Source organism: Prionailurus bengalensis, chromosome X (assembly GCF_016509475.1).
Source record: "Prionailurus bengalensis isolate Pbe53 chromosome X, Fcat_Pben_1.1_paternal_pri, whole genome shotgun sequence".
In the NCBI taxonomy this organism is placed as follows: domain Eukaryota; kingdom Metazoa; phylum Chordata; class Mammalia; order Carnivora; family Felidae; genus Prionailurus; species Prionailurus bengalensis.
Genome location: NC_057361.1, coordinates 58,079,321 through 58,104,785, shown reverse-complemented (window position 1 = coordinate 58,104,785; position 25,465 = coordinate 58,079,321). Strand labels below are relative to the sequence as shown.

Genomic DNA, 25,465 nt, shown 5'->3' with positions numbered 1-25,465 from the left:
TAGGAAACAAGATCATCACCTGAGAGTGAGAATGGGAGAGGAGGTGTTGGGGAGTTTGAGAAGTTAGGATAAGGTGTAAACTAATCATTCAGAAAAGCAAGAAAGTGAATGACAAAGGTAGTGTGGGATGCTTGCCCAGTAAGAATTAAGGCCTATTTGATGAATTTTTAAAATAAAACAAATAGTTATACAGGTTTTTATCCAGCCACTTTCAGCTACATGGATGTAGGCACAAAAGTCAGTGGAAAGTTGAATTTAATCAGGCTTGTCGTTTTGCCAGATGAATACAATGAAGCAAAAGAGGAGTAGGATAATCAAGGAACAAGGTAGTGGTTATAATAAATTCCCATGGAATTTCACCTGGCCATGGAGGAGGACATCAAGGGGATGAGAGACAATGAAAAATTAGTAACATGAATGGATTGGAGGTTTAAGTGCAGTTGAAGGATTGCTAGAGTGAATAGAAAGGAGTGAATTAGAAAGGTAGGAGGTAGGAGAAAGGAGTGAAGTAGAAAGGTAGAAAGGTAGGAGATAGTGGTCAGAAAGTAGAATACATGAAGCAGAGCAGGGTGTAGGACTAGGGTGAGGAAAGGAGGCACTTAAGGAAGCACTCACTTTGTGAGTCATGCAAGTGCAGAGTTAGTTCTTGCATGATCCTGAGAGCGAGTGCTTCCTTAAATTTTGCACCTTAGGTGCCCCACTTGCATCAGTCACCTAGCTCACCTTAGTCCCAGCCCTGACTATGAGTATGGAAGGTTTGCAACCATTAGTATTGACAGGGTCCAACATAGAGATCAATGGAACAGAATAGAAAACCCAGGAATAAACCCACAATTATATGGTCAATTAATCTTCAACAAAGGAGGAAAGAGTATGCAATGGGAAAAAGACAGTCTCATCAACAAACAGTGTTGGGAAAACTGGACAGATACATGCAAAAGAATGAAACTGGATCACTTTTTTACACCATACACAAAAATAAACTCGAAATGAATTAAAGACCTAAATGTGCGATCCGAAACCATAAAAATGCTGGAAGAGACTACAGGCAGTAATTTCTCTGACATCAGCCATAGGAACATTTTTCTAGCTATGTCTCCTGAGGCAAGGGAACTAAAAGCAAAAATAAACTATTGGGACTCCATCAAAATAAAAAAGCTTCTCCACAGTGAAGGAAGCAATCAACAAACCTACAAGGCCACCTGTGGAATGGAAGAAGATATTTGCAAATGACATATCCGACAAAGGGTTAGTATCCAAAATATAGAAAGAACTGATACAACTCAATACCCTAAAAACAAACAATCCATGGTTAGAAGACATGAACAGATATTTCTCCAAAGAAGACATCCAGATGGCCAACAGACACATGAAAAGACCCTCAACAATAACGATAGGGTCCCATTGATTGACTATGCTAGTGAACAGCTAAGGTAATTGACAGAGTAGAGTTCAAGGAAATAAGAGACAAGGATATTAGGAGGATAATCTATCTATATATTGAAAGTGCCAAAAACTAAGACAGGAGTAGTGTTTTGAGAAAATAACTGTGCAATAGATAGGTCATCAAGAAATAAAAAGAAATGGCCTGAGAGCTGATAGATCAGCACAATGAGGAGTGGTGGGTGATATAGTCTGATGACAGGAAATTCAAAGCTGGGGAGTTTAGGGAGGAAGAAGGGAGAATAATTTTAAAACAGCAATGAAGAACAAAAATGACACCTATCCCATCTCCAGGTCCATGGATAGAAGGGAGATCTGAGAAAAACCACCACTACTTGAGAGGGCTTTTTGGAAGCAGTATCCTTGGTGGGACCTAGATTTCCATTATAGAAAGAATGTGGAGGGAACTTTAGGGAAGATGTTGCTCCTAGAGAAGATTTTGATGGTAATGAACTGAACTTCAGAGACCGTAGTAGAAAGATTGGGGGAGTTGGGGAGAAATGGGAAAAGAGGAAAAAAGAAAGGATTTATAGAGCTTTATCATGATTGGAGTGCTGGAAATGAGAGTCCGGAGTTCTTTTGGTTACTGCTAATAAACTGGGATAAAGAGCACAATAAGATTAGTCCTAGTGGATTCAAGGCAGTGTTGGCAAGGCAGTGAGTATTTATGGATAAGAAGGAGTGGGTTTCTGGGGCCAACATGACCTGTTCTGTTTTTGTCAATGAGTTATTTCTTCATTCTACCATTTTGCATTAGTTCTTTCGATAATAAAAAATGAACAAATTCAGAATTTTTTCTTGTCATTAATGGACAGGAATATAGATAACATTTTCTAAGTATCACTTTGAGATATAATTTAATATATTATATTTGTCCTATTTAGAATGGACAACAAATTGTGGCAGGAAAAGCTTTGGAATATTTAGCTCAATATTCAGAAGACCCACAACAAGTCCTTTCGGCTTTAAAGTAAGTAATTCACATCCTATAGATGTGGAAGGATTTCTTGTAAATCTTATTCTTAGTCTATATGCTTTGTCAAAAAGGTGCTGATGTGATCAGGTCTACTATACCAACTGTTGTTTTAAATTTTTTTCCAAGCTTTATTGAGATATAATCAACAAATAATATTGTGTAAGTTTAAGGTGTATAACCTGATACTGCGAAGTGGTTTGCACAACAGAATTAGTTAACATGTCCATTACCTCAAGAAATTACAGTTTCTTTAGGTTTGGTGAGAACATTTAAGATTTCGTCTCTTCCCAACTTTCAAATATGTAATAAATACATGATACAGTCTTGTTAATAACCATAGTCACCATGCTCTACATTATAGCCCCAGAACTTGTGCATCGTATGATTTGAAGTTTGTACCCTTCCTCCACACCCACCTTCTAGCAAACATCATTCTATTCTCTTTCTATGGGTTTGGCTGTTTTTTAAAGATTCAATATGTAAGTGAGATAATACAGTATTTGTCTTTCTTTTCACTTAGCACAATGCCCTCAAACTTGATCCATGTTGTCACAAAAGGCAGGATTTCCTTTTTCTATATGGCTGAATAATATTCCTGTGTGTGTGTGTTGTATGTCTGTGTGTGTGTGTGTGTAAATATCACATTTTCTTTATCCATTCATCTATCAATGGACATAGGTTATTTCCATGTCTTGGCTGTTGTATATAATGCTGCAGTGTACATGAGGGTTCAGGTAGCTCTTCAAGATAGTGATTTTCTTTCCTTCAGATCTATACCCAAAAGTGGGAGTGCTGGAACATAGGGTAGTTCTGTTTTTAATTTTTGAGGAACTTCCATGCTGTTTTCCAGTGGGTGTACCAAGTTATATTTACACCAACAGTGTTCATAGTTTCCCTTTTTTCCACATCCTCACCAACACTTACCTCTACTTTTTGATACTAACAGGTGTGAGGTGATATCTCAGTGTGGTCTTGTTTTGCATTTCCCTGATTATTAGTGATGTTCAGCATCTTTTCATGTATTTGTTGACCATGCATGTCTTCTTTGGAAAAATGTCTATTCTGGCATTTGGGGTCTTTTGTGGTTCCATACAAATTTTAGGATTGCTTGTTCTAGCTTCGAGAAGAATGCTGGTGCAGTTTTGATTGGGATTGCATTGAATGTGTAGATAGCTTTGGGTAGTATTGAAATTTTAACAATATTTATTCTTCCAATCCATGAGCATGGAATGTTTTTCCATTTGTTTATGTCTTCTTCAATTTCCTTCATAAGCTTTCTATAGTTTTCAGTATACAGATCTTTTGCATCTTTGGTTAGGTTTATCCCTAGGTATTTTATGCTTCTTGGTGCAATTATGAATGGGATCATTTTCTTTAATTGTCTTTCTGTTGCTTCATTATTGGTGTATAAGAATGCAACTGATTTCTGTGCATTGGTTTTGTATCCTGAGACTTTGCTGAATTCATGTATCAGTTCTAGCAGACTTTTGGTGGAGTCTACCGGGTTTTCCATGTATAAGATGTCATCTACAAAAAGTGAAAGCTTGACTTCATCTTTGCCAATTTTGATGCCTTTGATTTCCTTTTGTTGTCTGATTGCTGATGCTAGGACTTCCAACGCTATGTTAAACAACAGCGGTGAGAGTGGACATCCCTGTCGTGTTCGTGATCTCAGGGAGAAAGCTCTCAGTTTTTCCCCATTGAGGATGATATTAGCTGTGGGCTTTTCATAAATGGCTTTTATGATGTTTAAGTATGTTCCTTCTTTCCCGACTTTCTCGAGGGTTTTTATTAAGAAAGGATGCTGAATTTTGTCAAATGCTTGTTCTGCATCTATTGACAGGATCATATGGTTCTTATCTTTTCTTTTATTAATGTGATGTATCACATTGATTGATTTGTGAATGTTGAACCAGCCCTGCATCCAGGAATGAATCCCACTTGATCCTGGTGAATAATTCTTTTTATATGCTGTTGAATTCGATTTGCTAGTATCTTGTTGAGAATTTTTGCCTCCATATTCATCAGGGATATTGGCCTGTAGTTCTCTTTTTTTACTGGGTCTCTGTCTGGTTTAGGAATCAAAGTAATGATGCTCAACGTTGCTCCTCACCAGGGAAATACAAATCAAAACCACTCTCAGATACCACCTCACGCCAGTCAGAGTGGCTAAAATGAACAAATCAGGAGACTATAGATGCTGGCAAGGATGTGGAGAAATGGGAATCCTCTTGCACTGTTGGTGGAAATGCAAACTGGTACAGCCGTTCTGGAAAACAGTGTGGAGATTCCTCAAAAATTAAAAATAGATCTACCCTATGACCCAGCAATAGCACTGCTAGGAATTTACCCAAGGGATACAGGAGTGCTGATGCATAGGGGCACTTGTATCCCAATGTTTATAGCAGCACTCTCAACAATAGCCAAATTATGGAGAGAGCCTAAATGTCCATCAACTGATAAATGGATAAAGAAGTTGTGGTTTATATATACAATGGAATACTACTTGCCAATGAGAAAGAATGAAATATGGCCTTTTGTAGCAACGTGGATGGAACTGGAGAGTGTTAATGCTAAGTGAAATAAGTCATACAGAGAAAGACAGATACCATATGTTTTCACTCTTATGTGGATCCTGAGAAACTTAACAGAAGACCATGGAGGAGGGGAAGGAAAAAAAAAAGGTTAGAGAGGGAGGGAGCCAAAACATAAGAGACTGTTAAAAACTGAGAACAAACTGAGGGTTGATGGGGAGTGGGAAGGAGGGGAGGGTGGGTGATGGGTATTGAACAGGGCACCTGTTGGGATGAGCACTGGGTGTTGTATGGAAACCAATTTGACAATAAATTTCATATTTAAAAAAAAAGAAAAGAAAAATGTCTATTCAACTCCTTTGCCCATTTTTTAATCACACTTTTTGCTTTTTTTTCCCCTATTGAGTTGTATATGTTCCTTATTTGTTTTGTATATGAACCCCTTATCAGATACATGGTTTGTAAATATTTTCTCCTATTCCATAGATTGCCTTTTCATTTTGTTTCCTTTGCTGTGCAGAAGCTTTGTAGTTTGATGTAGTCTCAATTGTTTATTTTTGCTTTTGTTGCTTGTGCTTTGGGTGTCATATCCAAAAAATCATTGTCAAGGAGCTTTTTCCCTATGTTTTCTTTTAGGAGTTTTACTGTTTTCAGGTCTTCTGTGTTTAATCCATTTCAAGTTAATTTTGTGAGTAGTGAAAGATAGTGGTCCAATTTCATTTTTTTTGCATGTGAATATCCAGTTTTACCAGCAACATTTATTGAAAAAACTCTCTTTCCCCCACTGAATATTTTTGGCTCTCTTATTATTTCTGGGCTGTCTATCTTTTGGTCTATGTTACTATTTTTTGTGCTGTTACCATGCTGTTTTGATTACTAATGTACTGTTGCTTTGTAGTATAGTTTGAAATCAGGAAGTGTGATGTCTTTAGCTTTATTCTTCTTTCTCAAGGTTGCTTTGGCTATTCAGGGTGTTTTGTGTTTCCATATGAATTTTAAGATTGTTTTTCTATTTCTGTGGGAAATGTCCTTGGAAATTTGATAGGGATGCTTAAAGTTAAAAAAGATACCAGTTGAATTTGATTTCTCCCCTCTCTCTTTCTGTGAAGAAAAATGGTTTATCAAAAGGTTTATCAAAAGATAGATGTACACCTCAGATAAATATCTAAAATCATTCAGGATAGATGGTATTTTTAAAAAGATTTTTAGGGTTTGAAACTTTATAAACTACCTTATTTTGTCAGTTCATCATGATGCTGTCATATTCCCTTGAAAGAATAGTCATCCTAGTTTACGTGGAACCCAAAGGCCAGTTCCAGGTTCCTTAAAAAAATAGTAAGATTTCTACATTGTACCTGATGTTCTATCAGGTGATTTGGATATAAACTGGGGAACTATTTAAGAATTTGTCATAAGCATCACTTCTGTTTTAAATTATTTTCTTAAATTACTCTTCCAAAATTATAAAATTTATGTTTTCATTACAATCATTAAAACAATACAAAGATCTATAAGTAAAATAACCTTAGTCTCCTCCTTACCCTCTCTTTTCTCACTTCTGCCTCCTAGGATAATAAAGATTAATAACTTGGTAAATATTCTTTCACATGTTTTTCCTAAGCATCATTTTTTGTATTACTTTATCATACAGGTGTTTGTTTCGTCTGGCTCTTCCAAAAGTTTCTCAGATGTCAGAATCTGAAAGCAGGTAAGTTATTTCAGTAGAAGTGGTGTACTTGCCATTAGAAAAATTGTAGTAACTTTCAGTATGAACCTTATGTTGAGAGATGTATTGTCTTGTGGGTAATATTAATATAGGCTCAGGGGCCAGTCTTCCTGGGTTCATAGCCTATCTCTGTGACTCATTAGACGTGTAACCTGGGCTTTTGTTTCCCCATCTGTAAAATAAGAATATAATAGTATCTACTTTCTGGGGTTGCTGTTATGACTCAATGAATAAATATGTGAAAACACTTCAAAGAAGAGTGCCAAGGGGCTCCTGGGTGGCTTAGTCTGTTGAATGTCCAACTCATGATTTCAGCTTGGGTCATGATCTCACAGTCGTGAGATCAAGCCCCATGTCAGGCCCTGCACTGGGCATGGAGCCTGCTTGGGATTCTCCCTCTCCCTCTCTCCCTCCCCTTTCTCTCAAAAAAAAAAAAAGAGTGCCAAGCACTTACTAAGCTGTCAGTAACATTAGCTATGATTTTACTATGATATTGCATCTGTTTTCCCCCTTTTTTAAAAATTCACCCATTTAATTTTTTTAATGTTTATTTTTGAGAGAGAGAGAAAGAGAATGCGAGCAGGAGAGGGGTAGAGAGAGAGGGAGACACAGAATTTTAAGCAGGCTCCAGGCTCTGAGCTGTCAGCACAGAGCCTGATGCAGGGCTCGAACTCATGGATTGTGAGATCATGACTGGAGCCGAAGCCAGACACTTAAGTAACTGAGCCACCCTGACAGCCCAGTTTCCCCCTTTCTTAACATGAGGCATATATAGACATATCTCTTACTTTCCCATAGAAATGTATAACCTGGTTGACTTGTTGATTGTGAATCTGTATTAGCTCAGCTAAGAGTATTCAAATACATTTCTGCTCACAGCTTCTGTGGCATAAGACATCAGGAACTTAACAATTGGTGGAAGAATTGGGTCACCAATTTTTCATTCACAAAATCCACTACCTCCTAATGATTTGAAAGAAAACTCCATCACGGTCTTGATTAGGGATAACTTTTAGAGAAGTAATTATTCATCTCTATATTCTCTGCTTAGGTAAAAACTCTGTAACAGTGTATCTATACTTTGTTTTTCCTATATATATAATTTGTACTTGGGATCAATACATTTTTTTCAGCTGAATTCTTTAGGAAATGTCTGACTGATATGACTGATGACATTTTTTTTTTAATTTTTTTTTCAACGTTTATTTATTTTTGGGACAGAGAGAGACAGAGCATGAACGGGGGAGGGGCAGAGAGAGAGGGAGACACAGAATCGGAAACAGGCTCCAGGCTCTGAGCCATCAGCCCAGAGCCCGACGCGGGGCTCGAACTCATGGACCGCGAGATCGTGACCTGGCTGAAGTCGGACGCTTAACCGACTGCACCACCCAGGCGCCCCTGACATTTTTTATAATATAAATTTGGCCTCTTCTTTATAGGTTGTATGAGTACATTAAGAGGGAACCCAATCGAACTAAAAATAAAAAAAGATAAAGACAATTGGAAATTTTAATAATGACCAAATATTTTATGATATTAAGAAATTAATAATTAAACATAAGATGAAGTGTGGGTATGTCTTTTAAAGGAATTTTTATCTCTTAGAGATACATCCTAAAATATTTATTAATGAAATGATGTGATGTCTGGAATTGTCTTAAAAATAGTAGGGGAGGGAAAGGAGTGGGTGGAGGTATCATTGAAATAAGATAGATGATGAGTTTAATAATTATTGAAACTGAGTAATGGCTACATGGTAATTCATTTATCTGTTAACATAGAAACATCTTGGGAATTTTCCACAGTAGAAAATTTAAAAACAAAATGGTACGATGATAGCATTGTATGGTGACTAATGGCAGCTACACTTGTAGTGAGCATTGCATGATGTATAAACTTGTCCAGTTACTGTGTTGTACACCTGAAAATAGAGTAACATTATGTGTCAATTATACTTCAATTTAAAAAAAACTTTACAAAATCATCTTAAAATTTTTTTAAATAAAAGAGGAAACTCAGAGACTAAACATAGCTAATAGATTATAATAGCTATTTGAGGGCTAGGACTATTTGTATTTATCTTTGTATCTCTGAAACCTAGGACAGTATGTGACACATAATATTCCCTCAGTTTATTGAAATGGCTGAATATCAGTTCTTCACAAGAAGATCTTTAGCACTGGTCTATATACATCCCTTTCCAGGTCCTCATTCTTATTTATACTATTTATTTGCATTAATGGACCCTAACTAGATTATTTTATATAGTGACTGAATTAAATAAGTGAAGAAGTCAACTTTAGAGCAGCTGAAATTCAAATTAATAAAATTTACTTTAAGAAGTTACTTTATAAAAACCAGACTTCTAATATTTATCCCTGAGAAAGCTGCTACTTTTATTATAATACTAGAGCGCCTCATGATGAGGCTAGTCTTATAGTATGCTCTACCCTATCTCCTGTTAACTTCCTTAGTTGAGTTGGCCAGTATTTCCATATTCATTCCTTTGTTTAATAAAATGGCATGTTTTCCTCTGTTAAAATGTATATACCCCTTAAAGAAGTTTGACAAAGGGTCAAGAACCTGTGTAGTAGTCTTGAAATTGTCATTAATTGCATGACTTTGGACAAATCATCCCCCATTTCCAGATCTATTTCCTCATCTGTAAAATAAAGGATCTGGACTGGATAAGTGGTTTTTAAAATCTATTCCTCAGAACTCTGGAAATTCTGTGGCACTGCCTCATGGACTTCCAGGAAGATGAGGCTCTAGGCCTCTACCCACCACTGGTTCAACCAGAGCAGCTAAACTTGTATCTTTTCTCATATATATATTTTCATAAAAGTTTATTTGAAATAAGGGTTCCACCTCTTGCACTGTTGGTGGGAATGCAATGGTGCAGCCACTCTGGAAAACAGTGTGGAGGTTCCTCAAAAAATTAAAAATAGACCTACCCTATGACCCAGCAATAGCACTGCTAGGAATTTACCCAAGGGATACAGGAGTACTGATGCATAGGGGCACTTGTACCCCAATGTTTATAGCAGCACTCTCAACAATAGCCAAATTATGGAAAGAGCCTAAATGTCCATCAACTGACGAATGGATAAAGAAATTGTGGTTTATATACACAATGGAGTACTACGTGGCAATGAGAAAGAATGAAATATGGCCCTTTGTAGCAACATGGATGGAACTGGAGAGTGTGATGCTAAGTGAAATAAGCCATACAGAGAAAGACAGATACCATATGTTTTCACTCTTATGTGGATCCTGAGAAACTTAACAGGAACCCATGGGGAGGGGAAGGAAAAAAAAAAGAGAGAGGTTAGAGTGGGAGAGAACCAAAGCATAAGAGACTCTTAAAAACTGAGAACAAACTGAGGGTTGATGGGGGGTAGGAGGGAGGGGAGGGTGGGTGATGGGTATTAAAGAAGGCATCTTTTGGGATGAGCACTGGCTGTTGTATGGAAACTAATTTGACAATAAATTTCATATATTTAAAAAAAATGAAATAAGGGTTCCAATTCCCCCTCTTCAAAAAAAAAAAAAAAGCTTGAACATCACAAAGATCACTGTCTGCTCCAAAATTCTGTGACTCTGTCATAAAACCTTACCAGCCATTGAAATGCTTTGCTGAGAGTGGGAATAGAGGGGAAGAGAGAAAAAAACTGTGAGGGCACTGGGGAATGAGAAACAGTATCGTATAGTGAGGAAAAATGGTGTTGAAATGATAGGTTGGAGCCTTGAACAATAAACTTCACAATTTTATGTTGTCTTTGTGCAGCTCTCTTGGGGTCTCTTTTTGGTACTTTTTTTATAAGTAAAGCCTTGGAACAGTCAGAAAACACTCTTTATTTTTTAGGAAGAAAGAAATGGATCGACTTTTGGCTTGCTTGAATAAAGGTAAATATCATCTTGTTTATTTTCAGTTCTTCATCTTGCCTTTGTCTTCTATTACATTCTCCAAGTACATGGAGCACATGGACTCAGACTTCATGTTTGAGTTAAACTTCATGCTTTTATTAATGTTTGCCACAGCAGTCTACTTTGCTTTCTTTATTCACAAGCAGAGAAGAGTTTGTCATCACTAACATTCATCTCCAAATGTGATTTCAGCTCTCTTTTTATTCCAACTCGTTTTAAAGACCTTTATGTCCTTTCTTCTTCCCTCTCTCCCTTCCTTGCTTCCTTCTTTCCATCCTTCCTTCCGCTTAATTTTCACGCCCTCTGAATCAAAACTTGATTATTTACTCTGTTATTTTGAAACTTGTTTAACTACCCGAGTCCATGTCATCTCCCTTATCTATTAATAATTCTTCCCTCTGTACTTCAAGCTAACGTCCTAGCCACCACAGCAAATTCTTTTTTCCAACTCTATGCTTTCTTACCCACTGTCTCTTTTGCCTAACCGGTCTTCCTATTTCCACTACTCATGTACCGATTTCCTTTTGTCCAAACACATCCCCAAGTCCCTATCTTAGAAACTCTATTCCATTTATTGCAGCCGTTCAATTTTATAACTCAAATATCTGTCAACAAGGTGTCAAATGTAGCAAAGTGGTTTAAAAGCTTTTAAACTTTGCTTGTTGGTATTCTTTTCTATCAGAAGGGGGTGTGGGTATGTAATGAATGCCTTCTGATGATGACAGCATGATTTGGTTCTTTACCATGCTTGCTCTGGGAGCTCAGTAAGTATTAATGCCAACCTATTGATACTCTTCCAGTTCTCTATCTCCATTTCAGTCTTTTTAATGATTGTTCCTACTCTTGGTTTCTTTACATGTAAATACTATCTTTCTGCCTCAGGTGTTGAGTGATTACTCTAATTAAAATTTTAAACCTCTCCAAGGATGTGTTTGTTCCTGAAAATTTGAATTAACGGCTTCTCAGAGCTTTGGTAATGCTGTCATTTTAATTACTTTTGGTATGGGCTTGTACATACACAGACCAAAAGAACGTTCTACTTTCAAATTCATGTTTGAATTTTTAAGGCAGTATTAACAATTTTGCTAAGGATTAAAGTAAAAGACTTCAAATATAAAATCTTTCTGTTCAATGCAGCAGTCCTGAAAATTGCTCATTCTTTTCATGACGAGAACTCGACTGAAGACTCAACGGTTAATGAAGCTCAGTGGTTTCGAAAAATAGGTAAAAGGAAATTCCGTGGTTATGTATAGAATCAGAAATATATGGATTCAAATTCTGGCTCTTTTATTTGTAGCTATGGGTACAAGGATAACTTAATCTCAATTTCATTATTTATAAAAGGGGAACAATTAAACATACTTTATAGGGCTACTAAGGATTTTAAGTAAAACTGTGTATGTACCTGGACATAGTAGGTACTTAATAAATGTTAGTTTTCTTTTTCTCTAGAAATGGGTCTAAGAATAAAATGATGAATTATAACTGCAAGTTCCCAAGGGTGTGCTCCTAAATTTGTTCTAGAATGCCTAACTTATCTGTAAGTTTGATTTATCAGAATAAACTACATTCAGAGCTCCTGGCTGGCTCAGTCAGTACACCATACGACTCTTGATCTCAAGGTCACGAATTCCAGCCGATGTTGGGCATAGAGATTACTTAAAATAAATAAATAAGTAATAAACTACATGCAACAAAATGGATGAATCTCAAAAACTAATGTTGAACAGAAGTCAGACATGGATTCTATTTATATGTAGCAAAAAAAGCAGGCAAAACTAATTGATGATACTAGAGCTCAAGATGGTGGTTACCCTTAAAAGGGGTTGGACTTGAAAAGGGGTAATTGGGTTGCTTCTGAGTTTTTGCTAATAATCAAGATCTGTCTTGATCTGGATTGGTTACATGGATATATTCACTTTGAAAATTAATCAAGATGTCCAATTATATGTTGTGTAATTTACTTTTTGTAGGTTTAATTTCAGTAAAAACCATTTTAAAAATTGTGGAGGCAATTCCTTCTCAGCCTTTTGGCTAAAATCAAGTACAGAAATTGTGGAGGCGGTAACTACAGTGATAAGTAATCAAGAGCAATTAACCAGCAATGTCACAAAGTAGACTCATTCTACATGAATCTTTTTCTACTTTACAGGGTTTAGTGGGACTCTAATCTAGGAGAAAATGGAATAAACACATTGGTCTGGCTTCTAAAAAACCTATGGAAATAATGGAAAATAACAGATATTTAAACTACATAAAGGATCAATGACTTTGATCTTTTGGACGTTTGAAAAGTTATTTTCCAATACTTCTTTTACTGAATTTTCATTTTCATTTTCCAATGTGAAGATTATACTAAATGTTGCCTAATGGGGTCTTCCAGTGCTCTATGAAAGATATGAATCTTTCCAGCAATTTTCTTCATCCTTTGATTCTAGTGTATTGTGTTCTTTGCTGAATTTTTTTTCTTTTCAAGTTTTTAAATTCCAGTAGTTAATATATAGTATAATATTAGTTTCAGCTGTAGAATTTAGTGATTCATTACTTACATACAACACCCAGTGCTCACCACAAGTGACCTCCATAATACCCATCACCTATTTAACTCATCCCCCACCCACCTCCCTCCGATAACCCTGAGTTTGTTCTCTATAGTTAAGAATCTGTTTCATGGTTTGCCTCTCTTTTTTATTTCCCTCTATTCAGTATTTTGTATCCTTTGGGTAAATACCTGCTAGTGCAATTGCTGGATTGTAGCGTAGCTCTATTTTTAACTTTTTGAGGAACCTCCATACTTTTTTCCAGAGTGGCTGCACCAGTTTGCATTCCGACCAGCAGTGTAAGAAAGTTCCCCCTTCTCCACATCCTTGCCAATATCTGTTGTTTTCCTGTGTTGTTAATTTTAGGCAATCTGACTGCTGTGAGGTGGTATCTCACTGTACTTTTGATTTGTATTTCCCTGATGATGAGTGATGTTGAGCATCTTTTCATTTGTCTGTTGGCCATCTGGATGTCTTCTTTGGAAAAATGTCTATTCATGTCTTCTGCCCATTTTTTAATTGGGTTATTTGTTTTTGGTGTGTTAAGTTGTATAAGTTGTTTATATATTTTGGATACTAACCTTTTATCAGATGTGTCATTTGCAAATACCTTCTCTCATTTCATAGGTTGCCTTTTAGTTTTGTTGATTGTTTTCTTTGCTGTGCAGAAGCTTTTTATTTTGATGTAGTCCTCATAGTTTCTTTTGCTTTTTGGTTCCCTGGCATCCAGAGAGATATCTAGAAAGAAGTTGCTTATGGCCATTGTCAAAGTGATTACTGCCTGTGTTCTCCAGGATTTTGATGGTTTCCTGTCTCACAATTAGGTCTTGCATCCACTTTTTATTTACATGGTGGTGAATTTATTTTCATGATGGTGTAAGAAAGTGGTCCAGTTCCATTCTTTGGCATGTTGCTGTCCAGTTGTGTCAACACCATTTGTTGAAGAGACTCTTTTTCCATTGGGTATTCTTTCCTGATTTGTCGAAGATTAGTTGACCATATAGTTGTGGGCTCATTTTTGGGTTTTCTCTTCTGTTCCATTGATCTATATGTGTCTGTTTTTGTGCCAGTAACATACTGAACTGATCACTACAACTTTGTAATATAACCAGAATTCTGGAATTGTGATGCCTCTGGCTTTGCTTTTCTTTTTCAATATTGCTTTGGCTGTTTAGGGTCTTTTGCAGTTATATTCAAATTTTAGGTTTGTTTGTTTTGGCTCTGTGAAAAATACTGGTGGTATTTTGAATAGGGATTGCATTAAATGTGTAGATTGTTTTAGGTAGTATAGATAAATATTTGTTCTTCCAATCTATGAGCGTGGAATGTCTTTCCATTTCTTTGTGTCATCCTCAGTTTCTTTCATCAGTATTTTATAGTTTTCAGAGTACAAGCCTTTTATCTCTTTGGTTATGTTCATCCCTCGGTGTCTTATGGTTTTGGATGCAATTATGAATGGGATTAATACCTTGATTTCTCTTTCAGCTGCTTCATTATTGGTGTATAGAAATGCAATAGATTTCTGTACATTGATTTTGTATCCTGTGACTTTAAGGAAATTGTGTATCAGTTCTAGCAATTTTTTGGTAGACTCCAAAAAAGTGTGGCTAGGACTTCCAGAACTATGTTAAATAACAGTGGTGAGAATGGACATCCCTGTCTTGTTCCTGAGCATAGAGGAATAGCTCTCAGTTTTTCCCCATCAAGGATGATATTAGTTGTGGGTGTTTCATATATGGCCTTTATAAGTTTGAGATATGTTCTCTCTACCCTACTTTATTGAGGGTGTTTATCATGAATAGTTGTTGTACCTTGTTAAATGCTTTTTCTGCATCTATTGAAAGGATCATGTTTCTTATCCTTTCTTTTATTAATGTGGTATATCACATTGATTGGTTAATGAATTTTTTTTATGAATGTGGTGTATCATATTGATTTACGAATATTCATCCACTGTTGCAGACCAGGAATAAATCCCATGTGATCATAGTAAATGATTCTTTTAATGTGGTGTTGGATTCAATTTGCTAGGATTTTGTTGAGAATTGTTCACATCCATGTGCATCAGAGATATTGACCTATCACTCTCTTTTTTGGTGGATTCTTTGTCTGGTTTTGGGTAATGCTGGCCTCATAGAATGAATCTGGAAGTTTTCTTTCCTCATAGAATGAATCTGGAAGAATAGATGTTAGCTCTTCTTTATTTGTTTTTTTAAAATTTTCTTCTAATGTTTATTTTTGAGAGAGAGACAGTGCAAGCAGGGGAAGGGCAGAGAGAAAGAGGGAAATACAGAATCTGAAGCCAGCTCCAGGCTCTGAGTGGTCAGCACAGAGCCCAACATGGGGCTCGAACTCACGAACTGTGAGATCATGACCTGAGCTGAAGTCTGACACTTAACTGACTGAGCCACCCAGGCACCCCATTAGCCCTTCTTTAAATGTTATGTAGAATTCCCCTGTGAAGCTGTCTGGCCTTGGACTTTTGTTTGCTGGGAGTTTTCTGATTGCTGATTGAATTTCTTTGCTGGTTATGGATCTGTTCAAGTTTTCTATTTCTTCCTGTTTCAGTTTTGGTAGTTTATATGTTTCTAGGAATTTATCCATTTATTCTAGGTTGTCCAATTTGTTGTCATATAACTTTTCATAATATTCTTTTATAATTGTTTGTATTTCTGTGGTGTTGGTTGTTATTTCTCCTCTCTCATTTGTGATTTTATTTATTTGGGTCCTTTCTCTTTTCTTTTTGATAAGTATGGCTAGCGGTTTATCAATTTTATTAATTTTTTCAAAGAACCGGCTCCTAGTTTCATTGGTCTGTTATACTGTTTTTCTAGTTTCTATATAATTTCTTTCTGTTCTAATCTTTATTATTTCCTTCTTCTCTGGCTTTAGGCTTCATTTGTCGTTGTTTTTCTAGCTACTTTAAGTGTAAGGTTAGGTTGTTTATTTGAGATTTTTCTTGCTTCTTCAGGTAGGCCTGTATTGTTATACTTCCCTTTTAAGACCACTTTTGCTGCATCCCAAAGGTTTTGGACCATTATGTTTTCATTTTCATTTGTTTTCATGTATTTTTTAATTTCTTCTTTGATTTCCTGGTTGACCTATTCGTTCTTTAGTAGCATGTTGTTTAATCTCCATGTATTTGTGGTTGTTCCAATTTATATCTTGTGGTTGACTTCAAATTTCATAGTGTTGTGGTCAGAAAATATGCCTGGTATGATCTTAGTCTTTTTGTACTTGCTGAGGCCTGATTTGTGACCTAGTGTGTGATATGTTCTGGAGAATGTCTTATGTACACTTGAAAAAAATGTGTATTCTGTTGCTTTAGTATGAAACGTTCTGAATATATCTGTTAAGTCCATCTAAACTAGTTTGTTATTCAAAGCCATTGTTTCCTTGTTGATTTTCTGCTTAGATGATATGTCCATTGCCCTAAGTGGAGTGTTAAAGTCCCCTACTATTGTGTTATTTATCAATAAGTTCCTTTATGTTTCCTAGTAATTGTTATATATATTTGGGTGTTCCGAGTTGGGGGCATAAATATTTAGGACTGTCAGATATTCTTGATGGATAGTCCCCTTTCTTATAGTATCTTTGTTCATCTCTTGTTAGAGTCTTTGGTTTAAAATTTAGTTTGTCTACAGAGAGGGAGGGAGGCAAACCACAGGAGATTCTTAAATACAGAGAACAAACTGAGGGTGGATGGGAAAGGGTGAGGGAGAGGAGAAAATGGGTGCTGGGAATGGAGGAAGGCTGTTGGGATGAGCACTGGATGTTGTATGTAATCCAATCTGACAACGAATTATATTAAAAAAAACATTTAGGGGGCGCCTGGGTGGCACAGTCGGTTAAGCGTCCGGCTTCAGCCAGGTCACGATCTCGCGGTCTGTGAGTTTGAGCCCCGCATCAGGCTCTGGGCTGATGGCTCGGAGCCTGGAGCCTGTTTCCGATTCTGTGTCTCCCTCTCTCTCTGCCCCTCCCCCGTTCATGCTCTGTCTCTCTCTGTCCCAAAAATAAATAAAAAAACAAAAAAAAAAAAAAAAAACCACATTTAGTTTGTCTAATATAAGTATTGCTACTCTGGCTTGCTTTTGACTTCCATTTGCATGATAAATATTTCTCCATCCCCTCATTTCAATCTGTAGGTGTCTTTAGGTCTAAAATGAGTCTCTTGTAGGCGCATAAAAACAAAACTGGGTCTTGTGTTTTGTTTTTTTTTTCATTCTGACACCCTGTGCGTTTGATTGGAGCATTTAGTCCATTTACATTCACAGTAGTAACTATTGATAGATATGTAGTGCCATTTTATTACTTGTTTTGTCATTGTTTGTGGAGATTTTCCCTAATATTTCTAGTCTTTGTTGCTTTTGGTCTTTCTTTCCCACTTAGAGTCCCCTTTAATATTTCTTTCAGGGTTGGTTTAGTGGTCACAAACTGCTTTAGTTTTTGTTTGAGGAAACTCTTTATCTCTCCTTCTATTTTGAATGATAGCCTTGCTGGATAGAGTATTCTTTGCTACAGATTTTTCTCATTCAGCATGTTGAATGTATCATACCCCACTCCCTTCTGACTTGCTAATTTAATTACAAATTTAATTACAGGATGTCTTGATGTTGTCCTGCTTTGTTGATTTTCGTGGGAGTTCTCTGTGCCTCCTGGATTTGTATGTTTCTTTCTCCAGATTAAGGAAGTTCTCAGCTATTATTTCCTCAAAAACTTCTGTCCCCTTTGCTGAATTTTAACATACTTTTATCAACTCCAGTGGTGAGCTCCTTGGTGATCCTTATTTTTTTAGATAGATTTATTCCATCTAAGAATATATTGTATGTCCCCAGTTTTTAAAAAATATTCAGCACTACCTCCATTAGTTATTGGCTAGAATCAAAGATTGGAAGTGACAGAAGTCTTTAAATTTACCTGGAAAAAAATTCTCTAAAAATCTAAAGGTAGCTTTTTTAACCCAAGAAATACCTCAGCATATTAATATTAAAGATGCAGGTAGTGAAGATTATAATGGTACAGATTAAAGAGTAGATTTCCATAATTACATTTCATATTTGTTAACTTTCAGCTTGGAATTTGGCTGTGCAGTGCGACAAAGACCCAGTGACAATGAGAGAGTTTTTCATCCTTTCTTACAAGGTAAGTCTCTTCTAATAAGAATCTCATGAAAGGACCGCAACAAGGGTATGTCCACTCTGGCTATGGCCAAGGACTAAATATAGAGTGGTATTGACTTTTACACTGGGAACTTTTAGAATACACATCTAAACAGGAATGGCCTACAGAGAATTAGATCCCTAGGGGAACAATGTGCAAACATGGAGCAGTTCTCCCCATACCAAAATAGCACGAACAACAATCAGGGAACCTAAAGTTCTACCATGAGAGACTTATTCCCTTACTTTTGAAGGAATTTCAGTCTCTCAGAGTCCTATATTAAAATATAACTCTCTTTAGTATTGGAATACTCTAAGTTGTCAACTAATAAAGTTTTGGAACAGTTATAAGTCAATAGGAGTATAGAATAGGTAACTGGGGTCATCAGGATGTGAAAAGAATGCTAAGAATCTTAGGCCTACTTTATAATTTTTCCTAGAACAGGTTCTGTGTATAAGTATTTGTAAGATTATTTTGCAATTAGAAACATTTTAAAACAGTCATTAGCCTCCAAGTTAGATCAAATGCCAGAAAGGAAACAATATTGATGAGAGAATAAAAGAAGAGGGGCTAAGAATATCTGTCTTACACATTGAGGAGTACACAGTCTGATATGTTGATATAGATGAAATGTTAAGAGTTTTAGAACTGAAATGAACTATAGAGCTAATCTAGTATACTCTCTCATTTTATATACAAGTAACCTGAGACCTAGAGATATTGGGTGTTTTGAAATGCTGTTAATTCAATGACAGTGCTGATTATGATCATTAAACATTCTGAGAGATTAAGAAATAGTCTTTCACAGCTTAGGTATAATTGCTATTTAAATTAGGTGAAATAAATTAGTTTTAGTTTGAACATTTTTGATAGTACTAGCAGGGTTCTATGTAAGAATCCCAAGTGGCCTAGTGGTTTATTGTAGTAAAAGCTGGGAGCTTTTTCTAAAGTCAGAGGACAAGGTTTAATGATTAGGTTATCCTAATGCCTGTCAAGATTTGGTATTGTCTCTTTCAACCATGACAATATATATGGTATTTTCAGCTCTATTCAATACAAAGGAGAAATCTATTTGCCAGGGGAAAAATCACTTAGAAATTACAACATAAAGTAAGAAGTAAATCACTAGATAGAAATACAGGGCCAAATGACAGTACTTATCACTGGGAAGATAAGAAAATTGTGAAGACATGAAGCTTTTTATCTCTAGAAAGTTCCTTAAAAACAATGGAAAGTAATATAAAATTAAAACCATAAATCAGTGTTATAGTCTGTATCATTTTTAAGGTGAGGTGTGTTTTTCCAGCTGAATTTTTTCATTCAGACAGGATGTTGCTGATTTTCATTTTGATTGTTTGTGTTCACCTGGCAGAATTCGCACTATTCATTGATGTTCTGGTTATTTCTTATCAGCTGTCCCGGTTTTGTCCTTCTGATCAAGTAATTCTGATTGCACAGAAAACATGTTTACTTATGGCAGCTGCAGTTGATCTAGAGCAAGGGAGAAAAGCTTCAACAACTTCTGAACAGGTAATGTGCAACCTTCAAAGAAAACACAAGGAAGAGTTTAGTGTGCTATTTGGTGTGTTTGCCTTCCCTGATGCAGTTCTTTCTGATTCTCTTTAAAGAATCCTTTCATCCTTTCCAGCAGCATCTTGATTTCAAAGGTTTGTAATGGCTCATTCCTCCCTAAGGAAAGGTCACATTTGGCTTGGCCTCTTCTTTTAAAAAGATTGAATATCTCTTCTTTTAAAATGTCTCTTTCCATGGACCACTCTTTCTGAATCTGTTTTTAGCTATTCTTCATCATCTCCCTGCAATCATATGTGGCCTATAAGAATGAGATTTTTTTCTATTTTTGTTTCCTTTTACACATTCTCTAAGGAAGAATTCATCTACCTCCACAGCTTTGATAACCATCTGATTATTTACTTGGCTTGTTTTTCTTCACTCTAATTGGATTTGCTTTCTTTGGCCCACACCCTTAAATATTTTATCAGTAACTGAATTTTAACAAGAAGACAGAATTACTGCCTTTGCCTGAATTCCACTCTTAGCTTTGTAAACCTTACCCCTTTTAAGAAATACCAACATCAACATCCCTGTCTCCCATGGACCAGAGTATTGGTTTGTCTTTAGGTTTTTTACCATCTTTCTTCCAAGCTAAGAAAATTGTCTCTAAGTTAGACCAGTAGCATTTTGGTATGATTTTAAAATCTAGATCTCTCTGCTTGTTGTCTCTTACCTAGACAAAGAAAACTTCCCAATTTCCCATATTTGCCAGCTTTTCTTTCCAAATGGTATAAAATCCTTCCTGCTGTTTATTTCCTTCCTTCTGTTAATTTCTTCTTTCATATTATTCTTCAGATCTGGAACAAACTGTCACCACATCTCTGCCAACATATTTCCCTTCCTTTCTGTTCCCTTGTTGAGTTCAACTAAACATTAGAGGAGCACCTGGGTGGCTCAGTCTGTTGATTCTCCGACTCTTGATTTCGACTCAGGTCATGGTCCCAGGGTTGTGGGATTGAGCCCTGTGTAGGGCTCTGCACTGAGCATGGAACCTGCTTGGGATTCTCTCTCTCTCTCTCTCTCTCTCTCTCTCTCTCTCTCTCTCCCTCTCCCTCTCCCTCTCCCTCTCCCTCTCCCTCTCTCCCCCCACCCCGCCCCTTCACCTACTCGTACTCATTCTCCCTCTCTCTCTAAAAAACAACGACAGAAAAAAAAGAAGGAAAAGAAAAACATTTGAGTACCAAGTACTCTGCTAGGTACTGGAGATAAAGAGGACAAAATCCTTATCCTTGAGGAGTAAAGGGGCCTCTTTTTAGATCTTTCCATTGTAAAAGATGAGAAAAGAATCTTTGTGCCCCAGAGCAAAATCAAACCAACCATTTTGCTTCTTAACAAGTATGAGTAAATGTGATTTTATTCTCAATAGGGTCTTTTGCTTTACTTAAAAATAGTAATAACATCTTGTTTTTGCATAGTGCTTTTAACCTTTTAAAAGTTTTTCCTTAAGTTGATAGTCCTGACTTTGTTAAATTTTGTATCTCAGTGAATAGAGATCAAAGTGATGTGAGGGAAATTTCACACTCTTAAGTTCATTCTTTTGTTTTGTCTTTTTCCAACAACTGTTCTTTTTTTCTGTATTCTTTCTCTTGCATACATTAATGTTCCCTAAAAACTCTAACCTAGTAACCCTTCTATAATCTTCTTTGCTTTTGAAAGAATAGATCATTGAAGATGCACTTCTTCCTATCGCCATCTAAGTCTGATCCCTATGAATTAGACCTTGGTGCTGTCTCTCAATAAAGACTTGTGGAATTCTATTATATTTATCTACTCCTTGTTCTCTAAGTACTCATGAATTAGAGTTTTCCAAATAAATAGATGATGAAGGAATATAGATGGAATATGTAATGTTATCAACATTGTCTGTACTCCCCTGAGTATGAGTTAAGGGGAAGTAAAGGATGCTTTAAAAAATACAGCAGGTGTAATATATCCGTGTGTGTGTGTGTGTGTGAGAGAGAGAGAGAGAGAGAGAGAGAGAGAGAGAGAGATTGCATCTTATTCATTCACCTATGAATGAATACTTGGGTTCTTCTATATCTTGGCTATTATAAAATAATGCTGCAATAAACAAGGATACATACATCTTTTTAAATTAGTGTTTTTGTTTTCTTTGGTCATCCAGAATTACTAGATCATATGGTATTTCTATATTTAATTTTTTTAACTCCTTACATCTGTGAATAGGCTTATTTATTTCAGGTGAAAATGAAATCTGTACTTACCTTAAGCTCAACCAAGAATTGAGAACATATTAAAGCACATTATAATTAATGTATGTCATCTAAGAATCTTACACTAATATGCTTTCAATTTTCCCTTCCATCTTTTGTACTACTGTTGTTACACATTTTACTTTACATATGTTATAAACCTTCAGTATATTGTTCTTATTTTTTATTGGGCCATAAATTTTTAAGAGCTATGAAATAGAAGTAAAATGTTCTTTATATTTATGTACATTTTTTTTCAATATATGAAATTTATTGTCAAATTGGTTTCCATACAACACCCAGTGCTCATCCCAAAAGGTGCCCTCCTCAATACCCATCACCCACCCTCCCCTCCCTCCCACCCCCCATCAACCCTCAGTTTGTTCTCAGTTTTTAACAGTCTCTTATGCTTTGGTTCTCTCCCACTCTAACCTCTTTTTTTTTTTTTCCTTCCCCTCCCCCATGGGTTTCTGTTAAGTTTCTCAAGATCCACATAAGAGTGAAATCATATGGTATCTGTCTTTCTCAGTATGGCTTATTTCACTTAGCATCACACTCTCCAGTTCCATCCACATTGCTACAAAAGGCCATATTTCATTCTTTCTCATTGCCACGTAGTACTCCATTGTGTATATAAACCACAATTTCTTTATCCATTCATCAGTTGATGGACATTTAGGCTCTCTCCATAATTTGGCTATTGTTGAGAGTGCTGCTATAAACATTGGGGTACAAGTGCCCCTATGCATCAGTACTCCTGTATCCCTTGGGTAAATTCCTAGCAGTGCTATTGCTGGGTCATAGGGTAGGTCTATTTTTAATTTTCTGAGGAACCTCCACACTACTTTCCAGAGCGGCTGCACCAATTTGCATTCCCACCAACAGTGCAAGAGGGTTCCCATTTCTCCATATCCTCGCCAGCATGTATAGTCTCCTGATTTGTTCATTTTGGCCACTCTGACTGGCGTGAGGTGATACCTGAGTGTGGTTTTGATTTGTATCTCCCTGATGAGGAGCGACGTTGAACATCTTTTCATGTGTGCCTGTTGGCCATCCAGATGTCTTCTTTAGAGAAGTGTCTATTCATGTTTTCTGCCCATTTCTTCACTGGGTTATTTGTTTTTCGGGTGTGGAGTTTGGTGAGCTCTTTATAGATTTTGGATACTAGCCCTTTGTCCCATATGTCATTTGCAAATATCTTTTCCCATTCCGTTGGTTGCCTTTTAGTTTTGTTGGTTGTTTCCTTTGCTGTGCTGAAGCTTTTTATCTTCATAAGGTCCCAGTAATTCATTTTTGCTTTTAATTCCCTTGCCTTTGGGGATGTGTCGAGTAAGAGATTGTTATGGCTGAGGTCAGAGAGGTCTTTTCCTGCTTTCTCCTCTAGTGTTTTGATGGTTTCCTGTCTCACATTCAGGTCCTTTATCTATTTTGAGTTTATTTTTGTGAATGGTGTGAGAAAGTGGTCTAGTTTCAACCTTCTGCATGTTGCTGTCCAGTTCTCCCAGCATCATTTGTTAAAGAGACTGTCTTTTTTCCATTGGATGTTCTTTCCTGCTTTGTCAAAGATTAGTTGGGCATACGTTTGTGGGTCTAGTTCTGGGGTTTCTATTCTTTTTAAAAAAATTTTTTTTCAACGTTTATTTATTTTTGGGACAGAGAGAGACAGAGCATGAACAGGGGAGGGGCAGAGAGAGAGGGAGACACAGAATCGGAAACAGGCTCCAGGCTCTGAGCCATCAGCCCAGAGCCCGACGCGGGGCTCGAACTCACGGACCGCGAGATCGTGACCTGGCTGAAGTCGGACGCTTAACCGACTGCGCCACCCAGGTGCCCCTGGGGTTTCTATTCTATTCCATTGGTCTATGTGTCTGTTTTTGTTCCAATACCATGCTGTCTTGATGATGACAGCTTTGTAGTAGAGGCTAAAGTCTGGGATTGTGATGCCTCCTGCTTTGGTCTTCTTCTTCAAAATTACTTTGGCTATTCGGGGCCTTTTGTGGTTCCATATGAATTTTAGAATTGCTTGTTCTAGTTTCGAGAAGAATGCTGGTGCAATTTTGATTGGGATTGCATTGAATGTGTAGATAGCTTTGGGTAGTATTGACATTTTGACAATATTTATTCTCCCAATCCATGAGCAGGGAATGTCTTTCATTTTCTTTACATCTTCTTTAATTATCTTCATAAGCTTTCTATAGTTTTCAGCGTACAGATCTTTTACATCTTTGGTTAGATTTATTCCTAGGTATTTTATGCTTCTTGGTGCAATTGTGAATGGGATCAGTTTCTTTATTTGTCTTTCTGTTGCTTCATTGTTAGTGTATAAGAATGCAACTGATTTCTGTACATTGATTTTGTATCCTGCAACTTTGCTGAATTCATGTATCAGTTCTAGCAGACTTTTGGTGGAGTCTATCAGATTTTCCATGTATAATATATATTTATGTACATTTTAAGTACTTCTTCAAATCTTAATTTCTTTGTGGAGATCCAAATTACTGTCTGATACCCTATTCCTTCTACCTCAAGAACTTTATGAACAATTTTTTTTGTAGTGTAAATCTGTTGAATTTCCCTAATTTTTTTCTGAAAAAGCATTCTTCCTTTATTTTTCAAACATTGTTTTGCTGTGCATAGACTTTAGAACGTTAAGGTTTTTTTTTTCCTTTTTCATCAGTTCTTTTTAACTTTAGCACTTTAGAGAGATCACTCCGCTGTTGGGCTTGCACAATTGCTGAGGAGTCTGTTAGCCTCATCTTTATTCGGTATATAGATATCTTATTTTTCCCATTGATTGCCTACAAGAATTTCTTTTCATCTTTAGTTTTTAGCAGTTTGAATATAGCATATCTAGGTTTTTAAAAAATTTCTTTTTAAATCCTTGCCATTCTTTGAGCTTTTTGCAATTATGGTTTGATGTGTTTCATTAATTTTGAAAAACTTCTTGACTACTATCTTTTCAAACATTTCTTCTGTCCCATTAATCTCTTTTCTCCTCCTAGGATTCAATTTACACATATAGTAGACTATATGGTATTTTGTACCACAGGTCTTGTGTTGTTGTGATATTTCTTTTTTTCTCATTTCTTCAATGTAGACATTAAATATTTAATATGTCAACATTAAATAACACACTATTGCACAAGCAATGGGCTAAATCAAAAATCAAACTGCAAATCAAAATATGTCTCCAAACAAACAAACAAAAAAGAAAATACAATATTCTAAAACCTTGAGATGCAGCAAAAACAGGTTTTAGAGAGATATTTATGCTATAAATGCTTGTGTTAAGAAAAAAATTCAGGGGCACCTGGGTGGCTCAGTCAGATTAAGCATCCAACTTCAGCTCAGGTCATGATCTCACTGTTCATGGG

General features: G+C 36.4%; 1 protein-coding gene across 1 annotated transcript in view; it reads left to right on the top strand.

The window, feature by feature from the left end:
• The window catches only part of TEX11 (testis expressed 11), a 243,368-nt gene that overhangs the window by 156,508 nt on the left and 61,395 nt on the right, over positions 1-25,465 (top strand). Inside the window, exons 19-24 of the mRNA XM_043569958.1 lie at positions 2,328-2,413; positions 6,605-6,661; positions 10,545-10,585; positions 11,744-11,830; positions 18,218-18,288; positions 19,720-19,836. Of these exons, the coding sequence (XP_043425893.1) occupies positions 2,328-2,413; positions 6,605-6,661; positions 10,545-10,585; positions 11,744-11,830; positions 18,218-18,288; positions 19,720-19,836 (459 nt within the window). The remainder of the gene's footprint in view (positions 1-2,327; positions 2,414-6,604; positions 6,662-10,544; positions 10,586-11,743; positions 11,831-18,217; positions 18,289-19,719; positions 19,837-25,465) is intronic.